Genomic DNA, 23996 nt, shown 5'->3' on the forward strand with positions numbered 1-23996 from the left:
TGTTTTTTTTATCATTTACTGATATCATTAAAAATGAACAGCTAGTCAGAAGTATCAAATTCACATACGTTTTTGCGTTCAGTATCAAGAGTTTAGGCATAAGTCGGGGCTGGCTGGTAGGTTTGGGCAGGGAGGCTGTAGGAGGGCAGGGGTGCAGGGTACTGGGCTGCACCCTCATAGGTCACCTCGGCCACGTAACCGGCCTCGCCGTTGACAGTGTAGTTCACCTTCTGTAAACGACCGTCGGGAAGCAGCACGTAGTAGGAGCCCTGAGTGTCGTAGCCGTCTCGGAGCTCCTGGTGGCCGAAGTAGTTGCCAGAGTAGTCTTCCTTGACTTTCCAGTTGAAGTCGTATTTAGGAGGGGCCTGAAAATCATTATGTAAAACAGTTTGTCTCATACAAAATGTTTACCTAATAAACCAGATTATCACATCTCATCGTCGTTATTTTAGCGAGGGAATTCACTAAACAAACTTCGAGAAAATTAGGATTATGCTTCAAGCATCAGGCCTTTAGTGGTAAACCATCTATGGAATTTAACTCACCAGCGGTGTGGGCGGGTCATAAGTAGTGGCAAGAGACGAGGCATTGTAGGTGGGATCTGGAGATGGGGCACTGTAGGTGGGGTCTGGAGATGGGGCACTGTAGGTGGGGTCTGGCGATGGGGCACTGTAGGTGGGGTCTGGAGACAGGGCTCTGTAGGTGGGGTCACTGGCGATGGGGCACTGTAGGTGGGTCTGGCGATGGGGCACTGTAGGTGGGGTCTGGAGATGGGGCCAGGTGGGGTCTGGGGATGGAGCACTGTAGGTGGGGTCTGGGGATGGGACACTGTGGGTGGGGTCTGGGGATGGGGCACTGTAGGTGGGGTCTGGAGATGGGGCACTGTAGGTGGGGGTCTGGAGATGGGGCACTGTGGGTGGGGTCTGGCGATGGGGGCACTGTGGTGGGGTCTGGGGATGGGGCACTGTAGGTGGGGTCTGGAGATGGGGCACTGTAGGTGGGGTCTGGGATGGGGCACTGTAGGTGGGGTCTGGAGAGGGCTGTAGGTCTGGGGCACTCTGGGATGGGGCACTGTAGGTGGGGTCTGGGATGGGGCACTGTAGGTGGGGTCTGGAGATGGGGCACTGTAGGTGGGGTCTGGAGACAGGGCTCTGTAGGTGGGGTCTGGGGATGGGGCACTGTAGGTGGGGTCTGGGATGGGGCACTGTAGGTGGGGTCTGGAGCACTGTAGGTGGGGTCTGGGGATGGGACACTGTAGGTGGGTCTGGGGATCTGTAGGTGGGTCTGGAGATGGGGCACTGTAGGTGGGGTCTGGGGATGGGGCACTGTGGGTGGGGTCTGGGGATGGGGCACTGTAGGTGGGGTCTGGAGATGGGGCACTGTAGGTGGGGTCAGTAGATGGGGCACTGTAAGTGGGGTCTGAAGACAGGGCTCTGTAGGTGGTAGATGGAGATGGGGCACTGTGGGGTCTGGCGATGGGGCACTGTAGATGGGGTCTGGGATGGAGCACTGTGGTGGGGTCTGGAGATGGGGCACTGTAGGTGGGGTCTGGCGATGGGGCACTGTAGGTGGGGTCTGAGGATGGAGCACTGTAGGTGGGGTCTGGAGATGGGGCACTGTAGGTGGGGTCTGTAGATGGGGCACTGTAGGTGGGGTCTGGAGATGGGGCTGGGTGGGGGTAGATGGGGCACTGTAGGTGGGGTCGGTAGATGGGGCACTGTAGGTGGGGTCTGAAGACAGGGCTCTGTAGGTGGTAGATGGAGATGGGGCCTGTAGGTGGGGTCTGGCGATGGGGCACTGTAGATGGGGTCTGGGGATGGAGCACTGTAGGTGGGGTCTGGAGATGGGGCACTGTAGGTGGGGTCTGGCGATGGGGCACTGTAGGTGGGGTCTGGGGGTCTGGAGACTGTAGGTGGTAGATGGATGGGGCACTGTAGGTGGGGTCTGGGGATGGGGCATTGTAGGTGGTAGATGGCGATGGAGCACTGTAGGTGGGGTCTGTCGATGGGGCACTGTAGGTGGGGTCTGGGGATGGAGCACTGTAGGTGGGGTCTGGAGATGGGGCACTGTAGGTGGGGTCTGGCGATGGGGCACTGTAAATGGTGGCAGGTTTAGGAGCATTGTAAGTGGTGGCAGGTTTAGGGACATTGTAAGTGGTAACAGGTGTAGGGGCATTGTAGGTGGTGGCAGGTGTAGGGGCATTGTAGGTGGTAGGTTTAGGAGCATTGTAAGTGGTGGCAGGTTTAGGGACATCGTAAGTGGTAACAGGTGTAGGGGCATTGTAGGTGGTAGGTTTAGGAGCATTGTAAGTGGTGGCAGGATCAGGGACATTGTAAGTGAGGGCAGGATCAGGGGTATTGTAAGTGGTAGCAGGTTTAGGGGCATTGTAAGTGGTGGCAGGTTTAGGGGCATTGTAAGTGGTGGCAGGTTTAGGGGCATTGTAAGTGGTGGCAGGTTTAGAGGCATTGTAAGTGAGGGCAGGATTAGGAGCATTGTAAGTGGTGGCAGGATTAGAGGCATTGTAGGTGGTAGGTGTAGGAGCATTGTAAGTGGTAGCAGGTTTAGGGGCATTATAAGTGAGGGCAAGATGAGGGGCATTGTAAGTGGGGTCAGGATCAGGGGCATTATAAGTGAGGGCAAGATGAGGGGCATTGTAAGTGGTAGCAGGTTTAGGGGCATTGTAAGTGAGGGCAGGTTTAGGGGCATTGTAGGCGGTACGTTTCTTAGCATTGTAAGTGGTAGCAGGCTTAGGGGCATTGTAAAAGGTAGCAGGTTTAGGGGCATTGTACGTGAGAGCAGGGTCATGGGTATTGTAATTGGGGGCAGGTTTATAGGTTTCATATGTGGGAGTAGCTACAAGGGCATTGTAGGTGGGGGCAAGCCCAGGAGGAAGATAGCCGAGGACAGGTGCACTGTAGGTGGTAGTTGTGTCACCATATGAAGGGAGTCTTTCAGCTCGGGCAAGGGTGACGACCACAAGAGCGGCCACTACAAGAACCTGTTAAAAAATAATAATTTAAATATAAGATCCGCTTCACACCTGTGCTCTATTTCACTAACTTGAAGGTAAACCAGCAGAGAAACTTGGTTGTAGAAATCTCTGAGATACTGTGAATACTCCGTGAAAATGTAAGACTTGTGTTTGTGTGACAATAGGGAGACGCACCTTGCAAGCCATTGTGAAGCTGTGATGGCTGGAGACAAGTAAGGAACTGTGGTGGCCACTCCGTTTATAAGGTGGCGGAGTGCCCTGAGGCCCCGCCCACAGCATACCATAACCAGGAATTCCAACTCTATTTTGCTGTGAAAGAGAAAGTTTATGCATCAAAAAGTGGAATGTGAGGTTGACTTCAAATGTTCGATGTTACAAGAACACCAGCGAATTTGAATTTCACTGAGAAACTTCGTAAATGATCTGCTTTGGCTGAATCTATAGACGGTAACTGGAATAAACGAAATGCCCTTTTGGAACACGCGCGTGTATCTGTGACACCGAGGGAGGGAGTGGGTGGGAGGGAGTGAGTGTGTGAGTGAGTGTATGGGTGAGAGTGAGTGTGTAGGTGAGAGTGATTCAGTGTGTGGGTGTGAGTCAGTGTGCGGGTGAGAGGGAATGAATGAGTGTGTGGCTGGAGGGAGTGAGTGTGTGGATGAGAAGATGAGAATGAGTGAGGGCGTGGGTACGTGGGTGAGTATGTATGTGAGTGTGCGCATGTGTGTGTGTGGGTATGTGTGTGCGTGTGTGTACTTGTATGTGTGTGAATGTTAGATGTGTTTGTGTGTTCATGTGTGTGAGTGTGTGTAATGTGTATTTGTGAATGTGTGTATGTGTGTGGCGACCTGTGGTGTAATGGTCAGTATGCTCGTTTCGCAAGCGAGCGGACCCGGGTTCGACCCCCGGGCAGGGTGAAACTATGGGCAAGTTTCTTTATGCCATTTGCCTCTGTCTACCCAGCAGTATAATTGGGAACCTCGATGTTAATCGATTTGCGGATCGTATTCCGGGGTAATGGTTAGCCAGTGCAGTTGGCGAGTTTTCCGGTCTTCTCGAACTATCACTTGACACTGGGTCATGCAGCTCGTTAACTTAGGGTGTGGTTGTTGTGTTGGCGATAGCCTTAAACAAATTCACGCCGAGGTGGCTCTTGAGCCGGCCATCCTCGTTACACGAGAGGGCAACCATTATAATAATGTGTGCGTGGGTGTGACAACGTATCATAAATAATGCATACATTTTCCTGGTATTATACATAGGTGCCGGACAGGAAATATTTAACAGGACACCTCACATTATTAAGTTCCTCGACTATTTAAGGGTGCACAAGGTCAGTATTCTACTCTGGCGGGAATTTCAGAGACGTTCAGTAGCTTATATAATACTATTCAGATATTATCTCAGAGTTAGAAGCTAGCTATGTCATGATTACAACATAAAGTTTAAGTACAGTGACGCCCCACACGACAGCACTATTAGCCACCTCTACTAAAGTGGCCACCATGAAGTTCAGTGGTATTTGAGCTGGATTTATTGAGTTTCTTTCCCAAATTGATGGGAGTCACGTGTTGTATATCTAGGTAGCAAAAACTATGCCATCACCTGTGCTTGTGTGTCATAAACTCGGAGACATATACTTTAAGCCCATCTTTTATCTACTTAATGAGACTACCGTTAGAACGCCACAGTAGGAGGGCTTCCTGTGTTATAAGACAAGACAAGACAAATTTATTTGGCTCAGACTTTCACAAAGTATGAAGCACAGCTCCTTATCGCAACACTCACATATCATAATAACTATTTAAAAATACTACATTTACATTATCAAGACATGATAATAATTATTTGAGTAATTCCTTAGATATTTTCTTATGAACTACAGTACAGTATCTCGTTATCTACCTAAATATATCTATTACAAATTTCACAAACACAGCCAAGTTACAGATACAATAGTTTGTTGCATTAATTTAGCAAATTTAAACGATTTGGATGACTTCTATAAAAACTTAAAATAATTTTCTTCGTCCAGGGTGTGTCACCACTGAATTTTGACGTTGTCAGATACATTGTGAAGAGCAACAAGCTTGGTTTCAGGCATGTGTGACTTATAAACCATAAGTATATGTATTTATACATTTACTGTATTGATAATATGTAATTTGAGGGAGAGGGATATTCATTCATTTTTATTACTTCACGTTTAATAATAGCATTACAAGAACCGATGTCGTTTGAAATACTTAATTCTTCGGTACGAGTTACTACATTCAATATCTTGACTTAAACTCTAACCGTAAGTCGGGGCTGGCTGGTAGGTTTTGGCAGGAGGGATGTAGGAGCCGGCGTCGCCGTTGACGCTGTAACCAGGAAACTGCAAGTAGTAGCAGTAGCCCCGAAGTCGTTGCCGGTGTAGTCGTTCTTCATGGGGTACTTGAAATTGTATTTTGGAGGGGTCTGAAAATTAAGTTATTTTAATACCCAGCTGGTCTTCCTCGCCATGAAATGTTAATAGATAGTAAATGTGGCTGTTGAATTTTGCTGTTATTATCGTCAAATGGAAATACACTGAAGAGATTATGAAAGATTTGGAATAATTTTTACAAGTGATTAATTTGTTGATGCGTAATGCGTGGACTTAAACTGGAGCTGGGGTATCGATGGGCGGAGTCGGGGATGGGACGTAAGTTGGGACAGGAGCTGGGGCGTATGTAGGGACAGGAGCTGGGGCGTATGTAGGGATAGGAGCTGGGGCGTATGTAGGGATAGGAGCTGGGGCGTATGTAGGGACAGGAGCTGGGGCGTATGTAGGGATAGGAGCTGGGAAGTGCATGTAGATAGGAGCTAAGGGTGTAGGGATAGGAGCTAGTATGTAGGGGATAGGAGCTGAGGTGTATGTAGGGGATAGGACAAGGGCAGGGGATAGGAGCTGAGGTATGGATAGGGAGCAGTGTGGTGGGGAGGGTAGCTAAAGTATGTAGATAGAGTTAAAGTATGTAGGGACAGGAAAGGGACAGAGCCAGCATGAGATAGAGCTGGGGCGTATGTAGGACAGGAGCTAAAAGGCAGGGGATAGGAGCCAAGGTAGGGATAGGCTGGGCGGCAGGACAGGAGGCCAGTATGGGGACAGAGCCAGGGACAGGAGGAGCTATGTGGGACAGGACAAGGGACAGGAGCTGGGCAGACAGGCATGTATAGAGCTAAGGGAGATAGGAGCTTAAAGGGGGGACATGGGACAGGAGTATGTAGGGATAGGAGCTGAGGGACAGGAGCTGCATGTGTAGGGACAGGGATAGGATGGGGCAAGAGACAGGATTGGGGCGTGTAGGGACAGGAGCTGGGGCGTATGTAGGGACAGGAGCTGGGCGTATAGGATAGGATAAAGGCAAGTGTAGGACAGGAGCTGCAGAGCTGGGGGGCGTATGAGGACAGGAGCTGGGGCGGCAGACAGGAGCTGGGCGCATGAGGGGACAGGAGCTGGGGACAGGAGCTGGGGAGCAGGGACAGGAGCTGGGGCGTATGTAGGGGATAGGAGCAAGTGTGTGTAGGAGCAGGGAGCTGGGGACAGGAGCTGACATATGGTGGGGATAGGAGCTGGGTGAGGGGATAGGAGCTGGAGGCGTGGGGATAGGAGTTGGAAGGGCAAGGAGAGCTAGGACAGAGCTGGGGCGGCAGGGACAGGAGCTGGGCGTATGTGAGGGGATAGGGAGCTGGAGGAGTATGTACAGGAGCTAAGTGCAGGGGACAGGAGCTGGGGCGTATGTAGGGACAGGAGCTGGGGCATATGTAGGGATAGGAGCTGGGGCGTATGTAGGGACAGGAGCTGGGGCGTATGTAGGGATAGGAGCTGAGGCGTATGTAGGGATAGGAGCTGGGGCGGAGATGGTGTTATATCGGGTGAGGGGTAACGATCACAAGGGCAGTCACAACCTGCGGAAAGAACTGCTTTAGTTACAAGTTTCGTCTCACACAAATGCTCTATTTCACTATGTTGAAGGTAAAACAGACGTTATGAAACTTTATCAAGGCTTCATGAAACTTGCAAGACTTGTCGGTTAGGTATAAACAGGAAGATGCACCTTAAGAACCATCGTGAAGATGTGATGGTTGGAGGCAAGTGAAGAGCAATTTTTTCCAAGTTTAGAAGCTCCAAAAAAGTTGTTGGTAGCGAAAGTCAGAGCGGGGAAGATGACAGAGGAAGGAGCAGGAGGTTAGGAAGGGAATTGTAGTGGGAGAGACAGTGCCGTGGCTTTACACGACTGCGTTTATTTGGTTAGCGCAGAGCGCTGTTGGATCCAAGCCATTTATAGTAGCTTAGTGTCTCGGGCCCTGCCCACAACTCGGCACCTCGTGGTACAGGAGGAAAAAGACGCAGCTTCTTGTACTTGCCCTTTGATACTTCATGTTAAGTGAAGGTAATTCCTTTACCTTGCATATCCGTTGTTCATGAACTGAATATTTATTTAGAAAAATTTACTTTCATTACATTTCCTGACTGAGATATAAACTCACATTATACTACAAGAGCTGGAAAAAAAATTACACTATTTTTTTTTCACTATTAGTGGTCAGCAGTCATAGAGTAACTTATAAATTTACTTTATTAACCACGATGTTGGTTCTCATTTAATTTATCCGAGTAAGGAGTAGAGGCAGAGAAGGAAAAATTGGGGGTCTCCTGAAGGAACAACAAAGGAACATGACTCACTATCATTGTGCCTTTTCCTGAAGCATAATTACTTCAACCCAAACCATATTTTTTTGGTGGTTTTTGTGTAGATAATAAAAAATTACTATGAGTTTATTTCCCTCATTATTTAGTACGTGTCAAGAGTGAGTGTTACTGAACAACCGAATAAAGTTGGGAATTTAATGTGGGATAATTTAGGATTGCAGCTTGTGTGTTCATGATGATGTCATGTAAAAGAGAAATTTATTTTTTATTGTGTCCCTGTACAGAGAAGAAGCTTGATACTTGCCTGTCCCGTGTCTTCATCCATAAATCCTTTACTGAAAGGCGTCAGTTGGAGGTCTAAACTGGGTGTAGTGCAGGCATCTATCACTATATTCTTAAAGTTACCAAAATTTTCTGGCCAGCATCAAACTGGTAAACGACTACATTTGATATATCATGAAGTACTGAATATTAAAATAAGTGGTGTGTATTTTTGGGTGGGAGGACATTTCGTCACCAGGTAATTCTATTGAATACTGTGCAATAATTATAAATTTAGATAACTATATCTTTACTTTGGACGGGGTGAAGCCATGGTTAAGTTAGGTTTACACTAATTTTAATTGTTTGTGAATAAATGTTAAACAATAACAACGCCATTAAAAGTTGGGACTCTGACGCATTAATGGAGTTTAGACCTTCTTTGTAACCAACACCAACGAAAAACTTAACATTTATATACCAGTGAGGAAATGATCAGGTGATAAATTGTCCAGTGATGGGTTGTCCCAGAACCCTGTTTGATATCACACAATTCGAGGAATAATCATACATAAATGCTATTTCTTTTTTTTTATTAACATTGTTATAAGAAGCAAGGTTTATTATCAATATATAATTCTTAAATATGGTTATATCATTCTGCTGAGGTTATGCGCAAGTCGGGACTTTATTATTTATGTTTTTTACATTGCATTATTTGATTTGATTCTTCTTATCTTATATTTTAATTCAGCGACATATGATTTAAGCTGCTGTTTCGCCAGGAATGTATTTACCACAATCAATCACTCAATCAGGGATGGCTAGTAAATTTAAGCTGGGGGTCCGTAGACAGGAGCTGGAGCTGGGGTGTCGTAGGGCTGGAGTGCTGGGTACTGAGACTCACCCTCGTAGGTCACCTCGGCCACGTAGCCGGAGTCGCCGTTGACAGTGTAGGTGACCCTCTGCTTGCGACCGTCGGGGAGTAGCACGTAGTAGTTGCCTTTAGTGTTGTAACCGTCACGGGACTCTTGGTGGCCGAAGTCGTTGCCGTAGTAGTCGTCCTTCACGGCGTAGCTGAAGTCGTATTTAGGATATGCCTGAAAATCAAATTACATTTAACCAGGCTGTTAAAGCTGCTGTTATTTCACGAGGATATTCGCCAATGTTTCAAGAGAAATGGGATTATCATTTACATGTGATCAATTTGTTGACAGACGATGTATGGAACTCACCAATAGTGCGGGGGTGTCATAGGTGGGGGCAGGAGCTGGGGCACTGTAGATGGGGGCAGGAGCTGGGGCACTGTAGATGGGGGCAGGAGCTGGGGCACTGTAGATGGGGGCAGGAACTGGGGCACTGTAGATGGGGGCAGGAGCTGGGGCACTGTAGATAGGGGCAGGAGCTGGGGTACTGTAGGTCGTGGCAGGAAGTTTGTCAGGCACGGCGAGGGTGACCGCCACAAGGGTGGACACTGCAAGAATCTGTGGAAAATTTATCTTAAATGCAAGTGTCTTTCATACATGTACACTATTTCTATAAAGTGAAAAGGTGAATTTGGAATGAAGAATACTATGAAGACTTCATGAAATTTCCAAAAGACTTATTTCTGTGTACAATGTGAAGACGCACATTGAAAGCCATAGTAAAGCAGAGATTGCAGAGATGGGTGCAGGCAATATGAGGAAGAGAGTTGGACAGTCACGTTATATAGCAACGGAGTGACCCTAGGCCCCGCCCACAACATGATGTCACGAGGCTGGAAGGAGGTGGGGCTTCTGGTATCTTCAAGGGCACGTTTACCTTGATGTCTCATCTTTATTCGGGGCGTTTTATTCCATCTCGTCGACCTGTTTAAGTGAGAGCGATCTTGTACTTTTGGGCTTCACACACGCACATTATATATATATATATATATATATATATATATATATATATATATATATATATATATATATATATATATATGCAAGTAAATCACTGTAGGTGCACGTGATCCAGGTATATACTGATAACCACAAGGAAAAAGAAAAGACGAAGTTCCCAAGCGCTTTCGTGTAATTCACATCTTCAGTGGTGAGTACAGACTAGAGGCAACTGAATTACATATGTTTTTGTTGAGATTGCCGGACCGTAGTCCGACACGGGCCTTTGCTTATAGGCGGCCCGTTTGGTGGTTCCGGCTGGAGCTCCTGGAGCAGCCAGACCGGATTGGGATTGGAGGTTGTCCTACCTGCAGATATGGAAGGATACTGCAGGTTGCAAGTGTGAGAGGACCCCCGATCAGTGGACGCTTACCACCAACCCCCACTCTTGGACGTGGTCAGTTTCGGAGTGGCGCGCCCCCCGAACTGGGGTCCGCACCTGCTGGGAGAGGATACTTTCTAAGCTATCTGGGTGGTGGGTATCGTGTGATGACCCGGAGAAGGTGGTGAATGTGGTTTGTTTGGGCCTTTCGGGTTAGAGTGGCCGCTGGTGTTGTGTGTGCTTCTTGGGAGTTTTGTTTTCTGTTTCGGAGACTTTGTGTGACTTCGCAGTCGAGGAGATAGTGTTCCAGTGGGTTGGCTGCTGGCTCCTGACAGTAGGTGCATTCCATGACGTCATTTCCGATCATCTGCCAGGAGCACTTGCACCCTAGTCGTAGTCGATGAAGGCTAACTTGGGTTTGTCTTAGTGTTTTCTTGTCTGCGAAAGGTGGTTCCCCTTTTGTAGCCGCCAGGTACCATTTGGCAGATTGGGAACCAGCGTTAAATGCGTGAAGGAAGCTCTTTTTGATGTGGAGCTTGCTAGTCTTTCTGAGGTGATTCTTGATCTGTTGCACACTTGCTGGAACTTGAATGTGTACACTACTAGAGCGTGTGGCTGCCTTGGCTGCTTCATCTGCCACGTCGTTTCCCCCGATCCCTACATGACTGGGAATCCAGTGTAAGACGACTGGGCGGTTTTGTCTTTGAATTGCATAGACAGAGAGAGGTTTAAGTACACAGGGTGACCTTACTAAATATGAGGTCAGGTCATAAACATGACATCCACTAACCCGCACACCAACACCACCACACACACAAACAAGCTTAAAAGAAATGGCGACGTGAATAGCCAAGTTAAGTCAGGTAAAAAATATGGGACCCACTAATCATTTATCCTACATCTAACTCCTATGCTTTAAAAGCATTTTTAACCTTGGGCCACTGACAAATAAATTTGTGTAACATATTATCAGTTTTGTACTGACCATCACTAAGGTTTATAGAATTCAATTCCCTAATCAAACTAGCTTCAACCAGAAGTCTTTCTGTGACACATGATGATTTAAGAACATTAGAAAATAAGAATGGAGGAAACTGCAGCGGGCCTATTGGCCCATACTGGGTAGCCCCATTTACACAGAACCCCTATTACCTATGTTTGAAGGTATCCAGCGTATTCGAGTTAATGATGATGTTTGGTAACTTGTTCAACTCATCCACTACTCTATTTCCAAACCAATATTTACCTATTTCGCGCCTAAATCATTTGTCTAATTTAAAACAATTGTTACGAGTTCGCTCCTGATTGGATAGTTTGAGTACCTGTGTAATGTCCCCTTTGTTCAGTCCTGGCTTCCATTTCTACACCTCGATCATATCGCCCCTCACTCTACGTCTCTCGAGGGAGTGCAAATTAAGATGCTTTAACCTGTCTCTGTACCCAAGGTTCCTAATGCACGGGATTAGTCTTGTCATTCTCCTCTGAATTCTTTCCAAGGATTCTATATCCATTCTGTAATACGGTGACCAAAATTGAACTGGGTAATCCAAATGGGGTCTCACAAGCACAAGATATAGTTTTAAGATGACCTCGCTAGTCTTGTAACTAACACTCCTTTGTATGAACCCAAGTACTTTATAAGCCTTGTTTCAAGCAAAAACACATTGTTTATTTGGCTAAAGAGTCCTACTTATCATTGCTCCTAAATCTCTCTCGCAGTCGGATTTCTCAATAACATCGTTGTTCATCTGGTATCTGGTTTCCATGTTTATATCTCCTATACTGAGTACTTTACATTTGTCCATATTGAATCTCATCTGCCATTTTTCAGACCATTCGAAAAATTTGTTTAGATCTTCCTGTAGTTTTGCGGAGTCCCCGTCAGATTTAATTACACGTCCAATTTTAGTGTCATCAGCAAATTTACTTATGTTGCTGTCTACACCGATATCTATGTCGTTTGTGTATATAATAAATAATCATGATCCGAGTACTGAGCCTTAGGGAACGCCACTAGTGACGGTGCTCCAATCGGATTTAGTGCCGTTAATGCTCACTCACTGTTTCCTGTCCTGTAACCACGCCCTAATCCATTTTAGAATATCTCCTTTAATGCCATGAGCCTCCACTTTTCTTATTAGTCTTTCGTGGGGGACTCTATTGAAGGCTTTGCCCCTTGTCCACTGAATTGAAAACAGATGAAATGAATGTAAAATAGATTAGATTAGACATGAACGCCCTCTTGCGAAGCCATGTTGGGAATCATTGATCAACTTGTGCTTCTCCAGGTGATTTTGAATAGAGTTTGAAATTAATGCTTCCAGTAATTTGCCTACAATTGATGTTAGACTGATTGGTCGGTAGTTAGCGGATAGTGATCTATCTCCCTTCTTGAAAATCGGTATTACATTCGCTATCCTCCAGGATTCTGGTACTACACCCGTTTTTAAGGACATGTTAAACAACTTTGCTGAGGGCATACTAAGCTCTTCCTTACATTCCTTTAATACTCTGGCAAATATCTCATCGGGACCTGGTGACTTATTAGGCTTTAGTTTGTCTATTTGTTTACTAACATCGTTACTAGTCACTACTATCTCGCTTAATTTATTTTCATTGCTATCTCTGTATAGAGTCGGTGCCACGGGTATCATGTTTAAATTTTCGGTGGTAAAAACTGTTGAAAATTATTTATTCAGATTATTGCTCATTTCTCTGTCGTTATCAGTTAGCTCGTCGGTATCTGACTGTATTGGTCCAATCTTTTCTCGTGTTTTAGTTTGATACATTTGATAGAATCCCTTGAGGTTTGCCTTCGCCTCCCTTGCTATCTTCATTTCATTATTCCTCTTTGCTTTTCTTATCTTGGTCTTAACCCTACTGGGCAATACCTGATAATAATCTCGGGGGTAAACTTCATCACGATTTATTCTCCTACCTATAGCCCTCCTTTGTCCAATAATATTCTTTAAATATTTATTAATCCATTTAGGGTCATCATTGTTTGATATAAGCTTTCTGTATGGTATGTTCTGCCTTTGTGCATTAAGTAACTCATTATTTAAATTGCTGTGGAACTCGGCAACTCAGATCTCGTTATTAGGCCATCCTCAACCGTCGGGTCTCCATGTAAGGTGAGGTCGCCCTCTGTGGGTACATTGTGTGAGGTCATGTAATTCACCCCCAAGTGTGATACCCCTTCTCTCAGGTGCCTCTTCAAACTATCAAAGTTTGCCCTTCTGAAATTTGGGACTTTAGTGGAATTTTCCTTGCGGCTGCCCTGAAATTCTAACTGGAATCTAATTTCTTTGTGACCGCTGTTAGCAAGTTCGTTCCGTACCTCGACAGTACTAATGAGGTTTTCTCTGTTTGACAGAACTAAATCGAGTATATTATTACCCCGGGTGGGTTCGTTTATATGTTGACTTTAGGAAACAGTCCTGGATTGTTTCAAGAAAGTCCTCTGATTTTGAGTTACCCATAAGGTCAATCCAATCTATGTGGCTAAAGTTAAAGTCGCCTACTATTCAGTCTTTGCTCTGTATGGAAGCCCTGTGCATTTCATCCCAAATAGTTGCTCATTAACTCTATCAAGATTAGGAGTTCTATATATTACTCCAGTGATTAATTTTTCTCTACCATCAATAATTCTATCCAAATTGTTTCTCTATTCCGCTCTGCTTTTATTTCCTCTTTTATTTCACCCTTCAGTTTATCCTTGACATAGATTGCTACTCCGCCTCCTTTCATAATCTGCCTTTTGGTATGGAATGATTTGTAACCTGCAATTTGGTATTCGACAGGTAACTCACGTGAGTCTAGGTTTATCCATGTTTCGGTGAATGCTATTATATCGATTTTTTCGGTACATACCAACGCCCTGATTTCATCCATTTTGATTCTCATACTTCTACTAGTTATGTAGTAGACATTTAAGTTAGTTGTTTTCTGAGTCCTCTCTTTGTCGCATTTAGGTTTTAACTCCTTACCTAATTTAGATTTGTCATAATTCTTAGCACTATTTCCCTGTAACCTTTCACTCTATTTACCCTCTCCCAACTGCAGTCTCCTCCACCTTCTTGCTCATATGTTCTCCTTGCAGTTTAAAGACTTCGACATCTTTTGAACTGCCCTCTCGAGAGAGCCAGCCAGAGTTGCCACCCCATCCCTAGACAGATGCAGGTGTTACTCGGTCTTAACGAGCTATGTGAGTCTGACTGGCGAAGAATGTCGATGGAACGTTCCATTTAAAATTGCTTATAATATTAAATGTGAATCTAAATACAGTGTTATGGTACATGTGAAGGCGTGATGTAATGTTTGTGCTCTCTACTATGTACACAACTGTCTTGTTAATATGAAAAATGAACAAATATTTTTCTGGGTTACTCCCCTATGATTTTATGTTTGGTAATAAGAAAAAAATACCACTGTATTTATGGTTTACTTCACTTTAAATCATTAACTTTCTGATTTAAATGAAAGTGGGATTTGTACTAGAGCGGTAGAGTGCTCGTGTCGGTTAAGTATTCAGAGCGCCTCTTTCTTCAGACAACCTGGCCTCGGTACCTTGTTTAGTTAAACAAACAGGGCTCTTGTATACACACACATATATATATATATATATATATATATATATATATATATATATATATATATATATATATATATATATATATGATAACATCGGAGCATTAGCTTTCGTCTTTATTCAAGACGAAAGCTAAGGTCTCTATTCATTTTATCAAGATTTATCTTATCCACGTTTTCATTGTGGATTTACATGAAATATATATATATATATATATATATATATATATATATATATATATATATATATATATATATATATATATATATATATATATATATATATATATATAGCGAGTATTTGCGGGATAGTCATACATAAAGGTTACTTCATATTTAATAATATTATTACATTAAAGAAGCTCACATAAAATACCCTGTTCTTAAATACAAGTTACTATTACCATCTATATCGAGAGTCTAAGCGTAAGTCGGGGCTGGTTGGTAGGTTTGGGCAGGGGGGCCGTAGGTAGGAGCTGGAGCTGGGGTGTAGGAGGGCTGGGGTTCTGGGTACTTAGCGTCACCCTCGAAAGTCACTTCGGCCACAAAGCCGGAGTCTCCGTTGACAGTGTAGTCCACCTTCTGCAGACGACCGTCGGGAAGCAGCACGTAGTAGGAGCCTTGGGTGTCGTAGCCGTCACGGGTCTCCTGGTGGCCGAAGTCTGTGTCATAATGGTCCTTCACTTCCCAGCTGAAGTCGTATTTAGGAGGAGCCTGAAATTAAATCACAATATGAGTTATTTGGTCTTATGTTTTGTGTAATATTTGTAAACAATAAACAAGGCTGTTACATCTCTGTTGTTATTTTCTCGATGATCTTCACCAGAAAAATATTGAGAGAATTAACCAAACCTTTACTCGTGATCATTTTGGTGACAAAGTATGTGTGGCACTCACCACTGGTGCGGGGGTGCCGTAAGCTGGGGCAGGAGCTGGAGCACCGTAGGTGGGGGGAGGGGGTGGAGGAGGAGGTGGGGCACCGTAGGTGGGTGGAGGAGGTGGGGGAGGGGGTGGTGGAGGAGGTGGAGCACCGTAGGTTGGTGGAGGAGGAGGTGTTGCACCGTAGGGTGGAGGTGGGGGAGGAGGAGGTGGGGCACCGTAGTTCCGGGTAGGAAGTTTGTCAGGTCTGGCGAGGGTGACCGCCACAAGGGTGGACACTAAAAGAACCTGTGGAAAAAACAGTGTTAATACAAGATCTACTTCACATATGCTCTTTAACATTGACCTGGAGATAAACAAGACCAGACCCTGGAAGTCAAATATCGATGAAACTCGACACTTTTACAGAGACGCCACGAAAGTTATAAAACTTTTCTCTATAACAAGAGGAAGGCGCACCTTGAAAGCCATAGTGAAGCAGTGATGGTTGATGGCATCTGAAGAACAGAGTTGACCGCTCTTATTATATACTGCAGTAGTGGAGTGATCCTATGCCCCGCCTAGAAGGAAGAGGCGGGGCTTCTCGCACTTTCACGGACATTTGACCTTGACTTTGTTTAGTTTAGTTTCATTATGATGTCGCTCACCTGACATGGTCTGGAAGTTTGATGTATTTTATCTCTAATCTCTTAACATACAGATACAGTGTATATATACTCTATATACTGTTTACGTATATAAAGTGTGCAGGTATTTGCAGTCAGATAGGTGTTGATCCTCCGTTTCTTAGGGTTTATTAGGTGGCGGGTAGGTCACTCCACTATAACCATGGCAGGAGGTTCGTCTACACAAGGGTTGTTCCACCATCAACTAGTGCACCTGATAATGTACTCAAGTATTACTGAATATAGACGGGTTAACGTACCCATGTGCAGTCGCTCAAAAACTATCTTTACAAAAATTATGTTAGACAATATGAGACAGCGGATTAAGGATTTTGACAACCCTCCAGAGACAACAAGAGTCACAGTTTTCATTCTGAAAATCATCGATCTCCCTCCCCCCAAAGATAGATTTTGAGCGACTGTTACATGGAGGAAACTCACTTCTCCACTCTGGTCGTGAATCGAACTCGTGGTATTTCGTTTGTTTAAGTATATTTGAGAAGAGTAAATAGTTAATTATATTATTTTAATGTACTGAATTATCTATATATATATACCAAAATAGAGGTTTAGAAGACTGAGAATAAAAGTATTATTTTCCGACCTGCTTCACCTGTTACGTGGGACAAACCTCTGGGGATTTCTTCAGATCGTTTCTTTTAATTTAGGAAAGATTTGCTCACTTCGTTTTAATGACGCAAGCTGCCGGGGTGAGTTGGAGTTGACGGAAATTTTTATTTACAACAAATATTTAGATTACTTGTTGGTTATCGGCGTTGAAGTAGACTTTGTTTGATCATTTTCCGGTCTGTGAAAAACGAAATGTCATGCCTATGGGACCCACTTTAGTTCTCAGTATATTATGAATTTAACTGCACTTCCCATACATATATTTCATGTTTTATTACTTAATATTTTCCTGAATTTTATCACTATTATTTATTCAAATTTTGTGGTTGAGTTATGGGAAGGTTGGTGACAGAACCTAAACTTCTAAAGCCAAAAATCAGACCCCTGAATTATACTGTATGTGATAGTCCAAGAGCTGCAGTATATTCAGGTAATATGCTGCAGCTAAGAGTAATTGCATCATTCCTTTCACTTAGATGACTTGATTAGTTAGGGCCTCTGTATACTAGAAGTTAATAGAGGATTCATTGAACTGGGGATTAGAAATGGCATCAGTATACCGTAGGTGAATGAGGTCTTCACAAATCTGATAGTTAAGGGCTTCATTATACTGGAGGTTAGTAAGGGCTTCAGTATACTGGAGGTTAGATGAGGCTTCAGATTACTGGATGTTATTAAGGGCTTCAGTATACTGGAAGCTCATAGGAGCTTCAGTGTACTGGAGTTTAGTAAGGACTTCAGTGTTCTGACGGTATCGAGGGCTTCAGTGTACTCGAGTTTAGTAAAGGCTTCAGTACACTATTGGTTAATAAGGGCTTCAGTATATTGGAGTTGATTAAGGACTTCAGTATATTGGGGGTTAGTAAGGACTTCAGTATACTGGAGGTTAATAAAGGTTTCATTGTACTGAAGGTTAGAAATGGCTTCAGTATACTACAGGTGAATGAAGTCTTCAGTAATATGATGGTTATTAAGGGCTTCAGTATTCTGGAGGTTAGTAAGGGTCTCAGTAGACTGCAGACGAATAATTAAATTGAAACAGTTGAATTGAAACAGTTTATTCAGCCAGAAAAACACAGATACAGAGTGGATAATAATAACAACAATATTAACATGGCTGAGCCAGTTGAGAACCTGAGCTCTCTTTTAAGCACCTGATATATACTAAACATTTATCTCACTGAAGTATTATGTAACATTTAGTAACATCTGGAGTAGTACAATAGCATGGTGGGAATAAGAACATCCCATAATTTTACAATGGTTATCACTTCAATATTTATTAATTTTATTTATTTATTATTTTTTTTAGTTTATTTTTTTATTTGTTTATATATACATACATTACAGTGGAATTGAAAAACATAAGTATATTGGGGGAGCAGTACAACATGGGTTGTACAGTAATAAGGTTGAACAAGAGGACAGAGCTGTCAGTTTTATGTCTAATTGGCAATTATGTGTATTACTTATCTATTTACATGATAATTTCCGATAAAATGGTTTTGATGGTACATAAAAGCAGGTACTGTATATATAGTAGATGTTACAAGAAATATTAATACTTAGACAAGCGACATTTTTTAAGAGATGATTTAAAGGAAGGGAGCGTAATCTTTGCTCGGATGGGTGGGGGTAAGTTGTTCCACACCTTCACACCATGATATTTTACGGAGGTCTGGGACTGAGAGGAGCGCATGGGGGTGGTCTTGGTCTTGGTAGCTCTGGGTGCCTTAAGTTGTATCTCTGATTATTCTGGAGCTGGAAATAATTATTGTCAAGCAAGTGATTGATAGATTTGTAAACAAAGAGGGCACAGCAATAGGTGTTAATATCTTCGAATTTTAAAATGTTCAATAAAGCAAATTTTTCGTTTGTGTGATCTGTTTTTTCAAGTAGGTCATGGTCCGTACAACTCTCTTTTGTGCAGTAACCAGAGATTGTGTTTTTGAAGAGCCAGAGGCCCCCCATAGTGTGTGTGAAAGTGTATCAGGTGTTGGTAAACAAGATCATGATAGATTTCTTTCATTGCTGTGAGAGTGAGTGACTGTCGAGTGTGATACATGCTACCGCACTGTTTATCGACTTTACTGTGAATGGCTTGTATGTGGTTTCTCCAGTTAAGTTTCTCAACACCAATAACTCCTAGGAATTTAGTATTTTGTTTGCGTTTGAGGACTGTATTACCAAGGCACAGGGGGTCCAAGTCTGGGGGTAAGTTTTTCCTTCCGTGAAAGATCGTGTAGTGGGTTTTCTCAAGGTTTAAGGTCAGTTTATTACGTATTAACCAGGTCCTGACTTAAGCCAATTCAGTGTTCATAGTTCTCATCATGGAATGGAGGTCTGAGTTGCTGGCATAGAGATTACTATCGTCTGCAAATAAGTTGTATTTTATGAGTGCTGGCGTAGACTATGTCGTTTATGTACAACAAAAACAGTACTGGATCGAGAATGGAACCTTGGGGGACGCCATACAAGATTGGCGAGGAGTCAGATTGGTGATTATTATATCAGACATACTGCATCCTGTTGGACAGATATGAGGTAAACCAATTGTGGGACAGGCCCCTAACGCCGTAATTTTCAAGTTTTGAAAGGAGGATGGTATGGTCGGCAGTATCGAAGGCTTTAGAGAGGTCCAAGAATATACCGACTGTGAACTGATTGTCATCAAAGGAATTTAGGGTGTCATTAGTAAAGGATAGCAGAGCACTCTCAGTCGACCTTCTAGCTCCAAATCCAAACTGGGAGTCTGTAAAGATGTTATTGGCATTGCAGAAGGAATTTAGTCTATTACATGCTAGCTTTTCCAGTATCTTACTCGAGGCTGGGAGGACTGATATGGGGAATTAATTCTTGAGGAGACCTTTGTCCCCCAGATTTTTTATATGCTGGGTGAACTTTAGCAATTTTCAGTTTATCAGGAAAGACACCACTCGTGAAGGAGGAGTTACAAATGTGGAGGAGAACAGGTAGTAATAAGTGGGCTACTTTCTTAATGATGCTCATTGGTATATTGTCTTCGCCTGCTGTTGCATCTTTGGACATTTTTATGATGGCCAGTAATTCATCTGCTGTGACAGGGAATAAGAACAGCTCATTTTGCTGTCTGTTTTGCAGGTAGGCTCTAAATTCCTCATGGTGATCAGGGATGCTCTCTGCAAGATTTTTGTCAACATTAATAAAATATTCATTGAAGTGGTTGGCAATGGGGGTCCGTTACAACAGGAGGTGAATAAAAGCTTCTATATTCTGTCAATATACTGAGGGCGAGTAAAAGCATCAGTTTATACCTACTACCTCTGTAAGGTTTGTGTGGTGTGGTCATCACCGAGACGCCCATCTGAGGCCATTTGTTTATCAAGCACGTACATGACGTCTTTGGGAGATTACTGAATAGTTGAACGAACTTACAGAACAGTCTTCTTTTCTCCTCGTATAAATATAAGGCACCAATTTGAGTGCCTGTATATCTGGATAAAAACTATTTTATACAGTGCGACCAACCGAGTATAGCGACCATGTGTACAATATGAATTGAAAGCAATATTTTTTATCCCAGTGCCATCTTACAACTTCCAGCTTGTTATCGTGCTCTTGGCAGGACGAGTACTAAGTAACTATCATCCAGTGTCTTCTTACACAGCGCCGCCGCCGCTGCTACTGTATCCAGCCGTCCACATGTGGATGCTGTGTGGGCCTTGTCAATAAAAGAGTGATCTAGCAGGTGTTACTCGGTCTTAACGAGCTATGTGAGTCTGACTGGCGAAGAATGTCGATGGAACGTTCCATTTAAAATTGCTTATATATTAAAAGTTAATCTAAATACAGTGTTATGTTCTTATGTTCTTATGTGATGTAATGTTTGTGCTCTCTACTGTGTACACAACTGTCTTGTTAATATGAAAAATGAACAAATATTTTTCTGGGTTACTCCTCTATGATTTTATGTTTGGTAATAAGAAAAAAAATACCACTATTTATGGTTTACTTCACTTTCAATCATTAACTTTCTGATTTAAATGAAAGTGTGGATTTGTAATAGAACTGTAGAGTGGTCGTGTCGATTAAGAAGTTTGTAACCAGGTGAGAAGGCCGGGTCACCTGACCACCAACCGTTGTGTGCTATTTAAAGATTAGTAGGGTCATTACCTAATGCCTGACCATTGTGGACCTGGTCTCACCCTCCTCTGTATATATACACCTTGGTTTGTATTTCTCTCTCTAGTCTGTACTCACCGCTGAAGATGTGAATTACACGAAAGCGCTTGGGAACTTCGTGTTTTCTTCTTTCCTTGTGGTTATCAGCATATATATATATATATATATATATATATATATATATATATATATATATATATATATATATATATATATATATATATATATATATATATATATATATATATATATATATATATATATATATATATATATATATATATATATATATATATATATATATATATATATATATATATATATATATATATATATATATATATATATATATATATATATATATATATATATATATATATATATATATATATATATATATATATATATATATGGCGAGTATTTGTGGGATAGTCATACATAAAGGTTACTTCATATTTAATAATATTATTACATTAAAGAAGCTCACATAAAATACCCTGTTCTTAAATACAAGTTACTACCATCTATATCGAGAGTCTAAGCGTAAGTCGGGGCTGGTTGGTAGGTTTGGGCAGGGGGGCCGTAGGTAGGAGCTGGGGTGTAGGAGGGCTGGGGTGCTGGGTACTTAGCGTCACCCTCGAAAGTCACTTCGGCCACAAAGCCGGAGTCTCCGTTGACAGTGTAGTCCACCTTCTGCAGACGACCGTCGGGAAGCAGCACGTAGTAGGAGCCTTGGGTGTCGTAGCCGTCACGGGTCTCCTGGTGGCCGAAGTCTGTGTCATAATGGTCCTTCACTTCCCAGCTGAAGTCGTATTTAGGAGGAGACTGAAAATTAAATCACAATATGAATTATTTGGTCTTATGTTTTGTGTAATATTTGTAAAAAATAAACAAGGCTGTTACATATCTGTAGATATTTTCTCGATGATCTTCACCAGAAAAATATAGAGAGAATTAACCAAACCTTTACTCGTGATCATTTTGGTGACAAAGTATGTGTGGCACTCACCACTGGTGCGGGGGTGCCGTAAGCTGGGGCAGGAGCTGGAGCACCGTAGGTGGGGGGAGGGGGTGGAGGAGGAGGTGGGGCACCGTAGGTGGGTGGAGGAGGTGGGGGAGGGGGTGGTGGAGGAGGTGGAGCACCGTAGGTTGGTGGAGGAGGAGGTGGGGGGGGAGGAGGAACGCCGTAGGTCCTGACAGGGCGATTTTCAGGTAGGGCGAGGGTGACCGCCACAAGGGCAGACACTACAAGAACCTGTAGAAACAGTTTATTTTATTACAAGATTCACATCACACACATTGGCTGTATTTCAGTAACATGACAGTAAACCAGACGGGAACCTGTAGTGAGGAACACTAAGAAGATCCCACTAAAGTTCTATAACTTGTTTTGATGTAACAATAGGAAGACGCACCTTGAGAGCCATAGTGAAGCTGCGACGGTTGAAGTCAAGTGAAGAACAGAGATGGTCGCCCACGTTATATAGTGGCGGGGTGATCCAAGGCCCAGCCCGCAACATGAGGTCATGAGGCACTGAGTAGGTGGGGCTTGTGCCACCTTCAGGGTCATGGTTAACCTGGAGGCCTCATTCTTCGCCGAGTCTCTCTTTGCTATTTGCAAGTAGAAATATTGTTGTTCAAGACTATATGTTTCGTGTTAACTTTGATGAGTAACATTGATTCCTTGATGATTATTTTGATGGTGAAGAAGACTTTGCCAGATGGAGTTGTAATTGAGGGTAAATTTTGTTTAGGTCAATCAATATTTTGGTTGCAGTTCATTGTCACTGTTGTTTGTTCGTCCATAGAAGTTAAAACAGAGCCATTATTTGATATAGTTCGGCTTTTTTGTCACCAAAGTATGAATTATCTCCTTCTAAACATGGACTACATGCATTATAACAATAATGTTAATGAGAACAATAATACTAATAATAATAATAATAATAATAATAATAACAACTACGACTACATCTACTACCACTAAAACCACTACCTAATTCTACTACTACTACTTTTTTTTTTTTTTTTTTACATGGCCTCCAGCCTCCCCCAATAGCCACACCTTCGCCACCATTTATTTACCTTAATATTAAATATCCTAATACATAAGAAGCTATCCTATCTGTGTTAAATTAGTTGAGCCACAGATCTATGCGGCATTCAGTGACTGTAGCCTCATAGTCAATATCTGCAGCAGTTGTCGGAGTAGGGGCAGAAGCTCTCGTTCCCCTGAGGCAGAGCAAAGCCGACCGAAGGAGAGAGAAGGACAGTCGACATCTCATCCAGGCTGTAACATAACTTCTGGGCTGCTGCTTCTGTTCGGAGATCAACTCCGCGAGTCTGGCGTAGAAACATCTTGCACTTGGGCCCATCCCACCAGAGGTTGTGAACACTAGAGGAGTGAAGCTGCCTTGATCAACGTTTTGAATTCTCTCCCCATATGCCCTTCTCTTGTCGTTCTCGTTCCTCCTATGTGCAGCATCGAGAGCTAGGTTACGGTGACATGCGGCCATGGGATCAAAAATCCTGATGTCGAAGAAAGCTCGCTGTCCCCGCGTCCAGAATCCTCGAGCACTGACGTCCACACGGGCTTCGTTAGATGTGTTTGAAGTCCTGTGTTGGAAGATCTCACCATCCAATGGAAGGAGGGTCGGTTCTACCATGACATCCCGGCAGATTTCCTTCAACATATTTGCTGTGAGGTCCCTTACCTCGTCATGCCTCATGCATATGAAGCCCCCCTTCTTGCACACCATGGCGTGATCGCCATCATAGGAAGAGCCACACACGCATTGGGAGGGCAAACCTTCTACTGGCCGACCGTACCTTAGAGCAATGGCATCTGTAAATTCTTGTTTATTAAGACTGAAACCATTTGCCCTTATCGGTAACG

The 23996-nt window shown here is 43.4% G+C and overlaps 3 protein-coding genes and 1 long non-coding RNA gene across 4 annotated transcripts; all 4 read right to left on the reverse strand.

Moving 5' to 3' along the window:
• On the reverse strand, positions 1 to 704 carry LOC121877776. The gene is made up of 2 exons (XR_006091046.1): positions 546 to 704; positions 1 to 365 (listed from the first exon to the last, which is right to left on the reverse strand). It is a non-coding gene; the product is annotated as an uncharacterized LOC121877776 (long non-coding RNA).
• Positions 705 to 708: 4 nt separating this feature from the next.
• On the reverse strand, positions 709 to 5419 carry LOC121877746 (extensin-2-like). Its single transcript, XM_042383603.1, has 4 exons — positions 5288 to 5419; positions 3167 to 3301; positions 1058 to 2998; positions 709 to 882 (listed from the first exon to the last, which is right to left on the reverse strand). Exons 1-4 carry the CDS (start codon positions 5417 to 5419, stop codon positions 709 to 711), a joined length of 2382 nt encoding a protein of 793 aa, XP_042239537.1.
• A 3085-nt stretch (positions 5420 to 8504) lies between these two features.
• LOC121877747 (extensin-like) lies at positions 8505 to 22663 on the reverse strand. The gene is made up of 6 exons (XM_042383604.1): positions 22516 to 22663; positions 22110 to 22355; positions 21656 to 21925; positions 15303 to 15479; positions 9164 to 9412; positions 8505 to 9028 (listed from the first exon to the last, which is right to left on the reverse strand). The coding sequence occupies exons 1-6, from the start codon at positions 22618 to 22620 to the stop codon at positions 8762 to 8764; spliced, it is 1314 nt and encodes a 437-aa protein (XP_042239538.1). The 5' UTR covers positions 22621 to 22663; the 3' UTR covers positions 8505 to 8761.
• On the reverse strand, positions 15090 to 16153 carry LOC121877735 (leucine-rich repeat extensin-like protein 3). The gene is made up of 4 exons (XM_042383591.1): positions 16104 to 16153; positions 15857 to 15932; positions 15663 to 15820; positions 15090 to 15479 (listed from the first exon to the last, which is right to left on the reverse strand). Exons 1-4 carry the CDS (start codon positions 16113 to 16115, stop codon positions 15186 to 15188), a joined length of 540 nt encoding a protein of 179 aa, XP_042239525.1. The 5' UTR covers positions 16116 to 16153; the 3' UTR covers positions 15090 to 15185.
• Positions 22664 to 23996: the final 1333 nt, after the last annotated feature.

Source organism: Homarus americanus, unplaced genomic scaffold (assembly GCF_018991925.1).
Source record: "Homarus americanus isolate GMGI-L3 unplaced genomic scaffold, GMGI_Hamer_2.0 scaffold24523, whole genome shotgun sequence".
Taxonomy (NCBI): Eukaryota; Metazoa; Arthropoda; class Malacostraca; order Decapoda; family Nephropidae; genus Homarus; species Homarus americanus.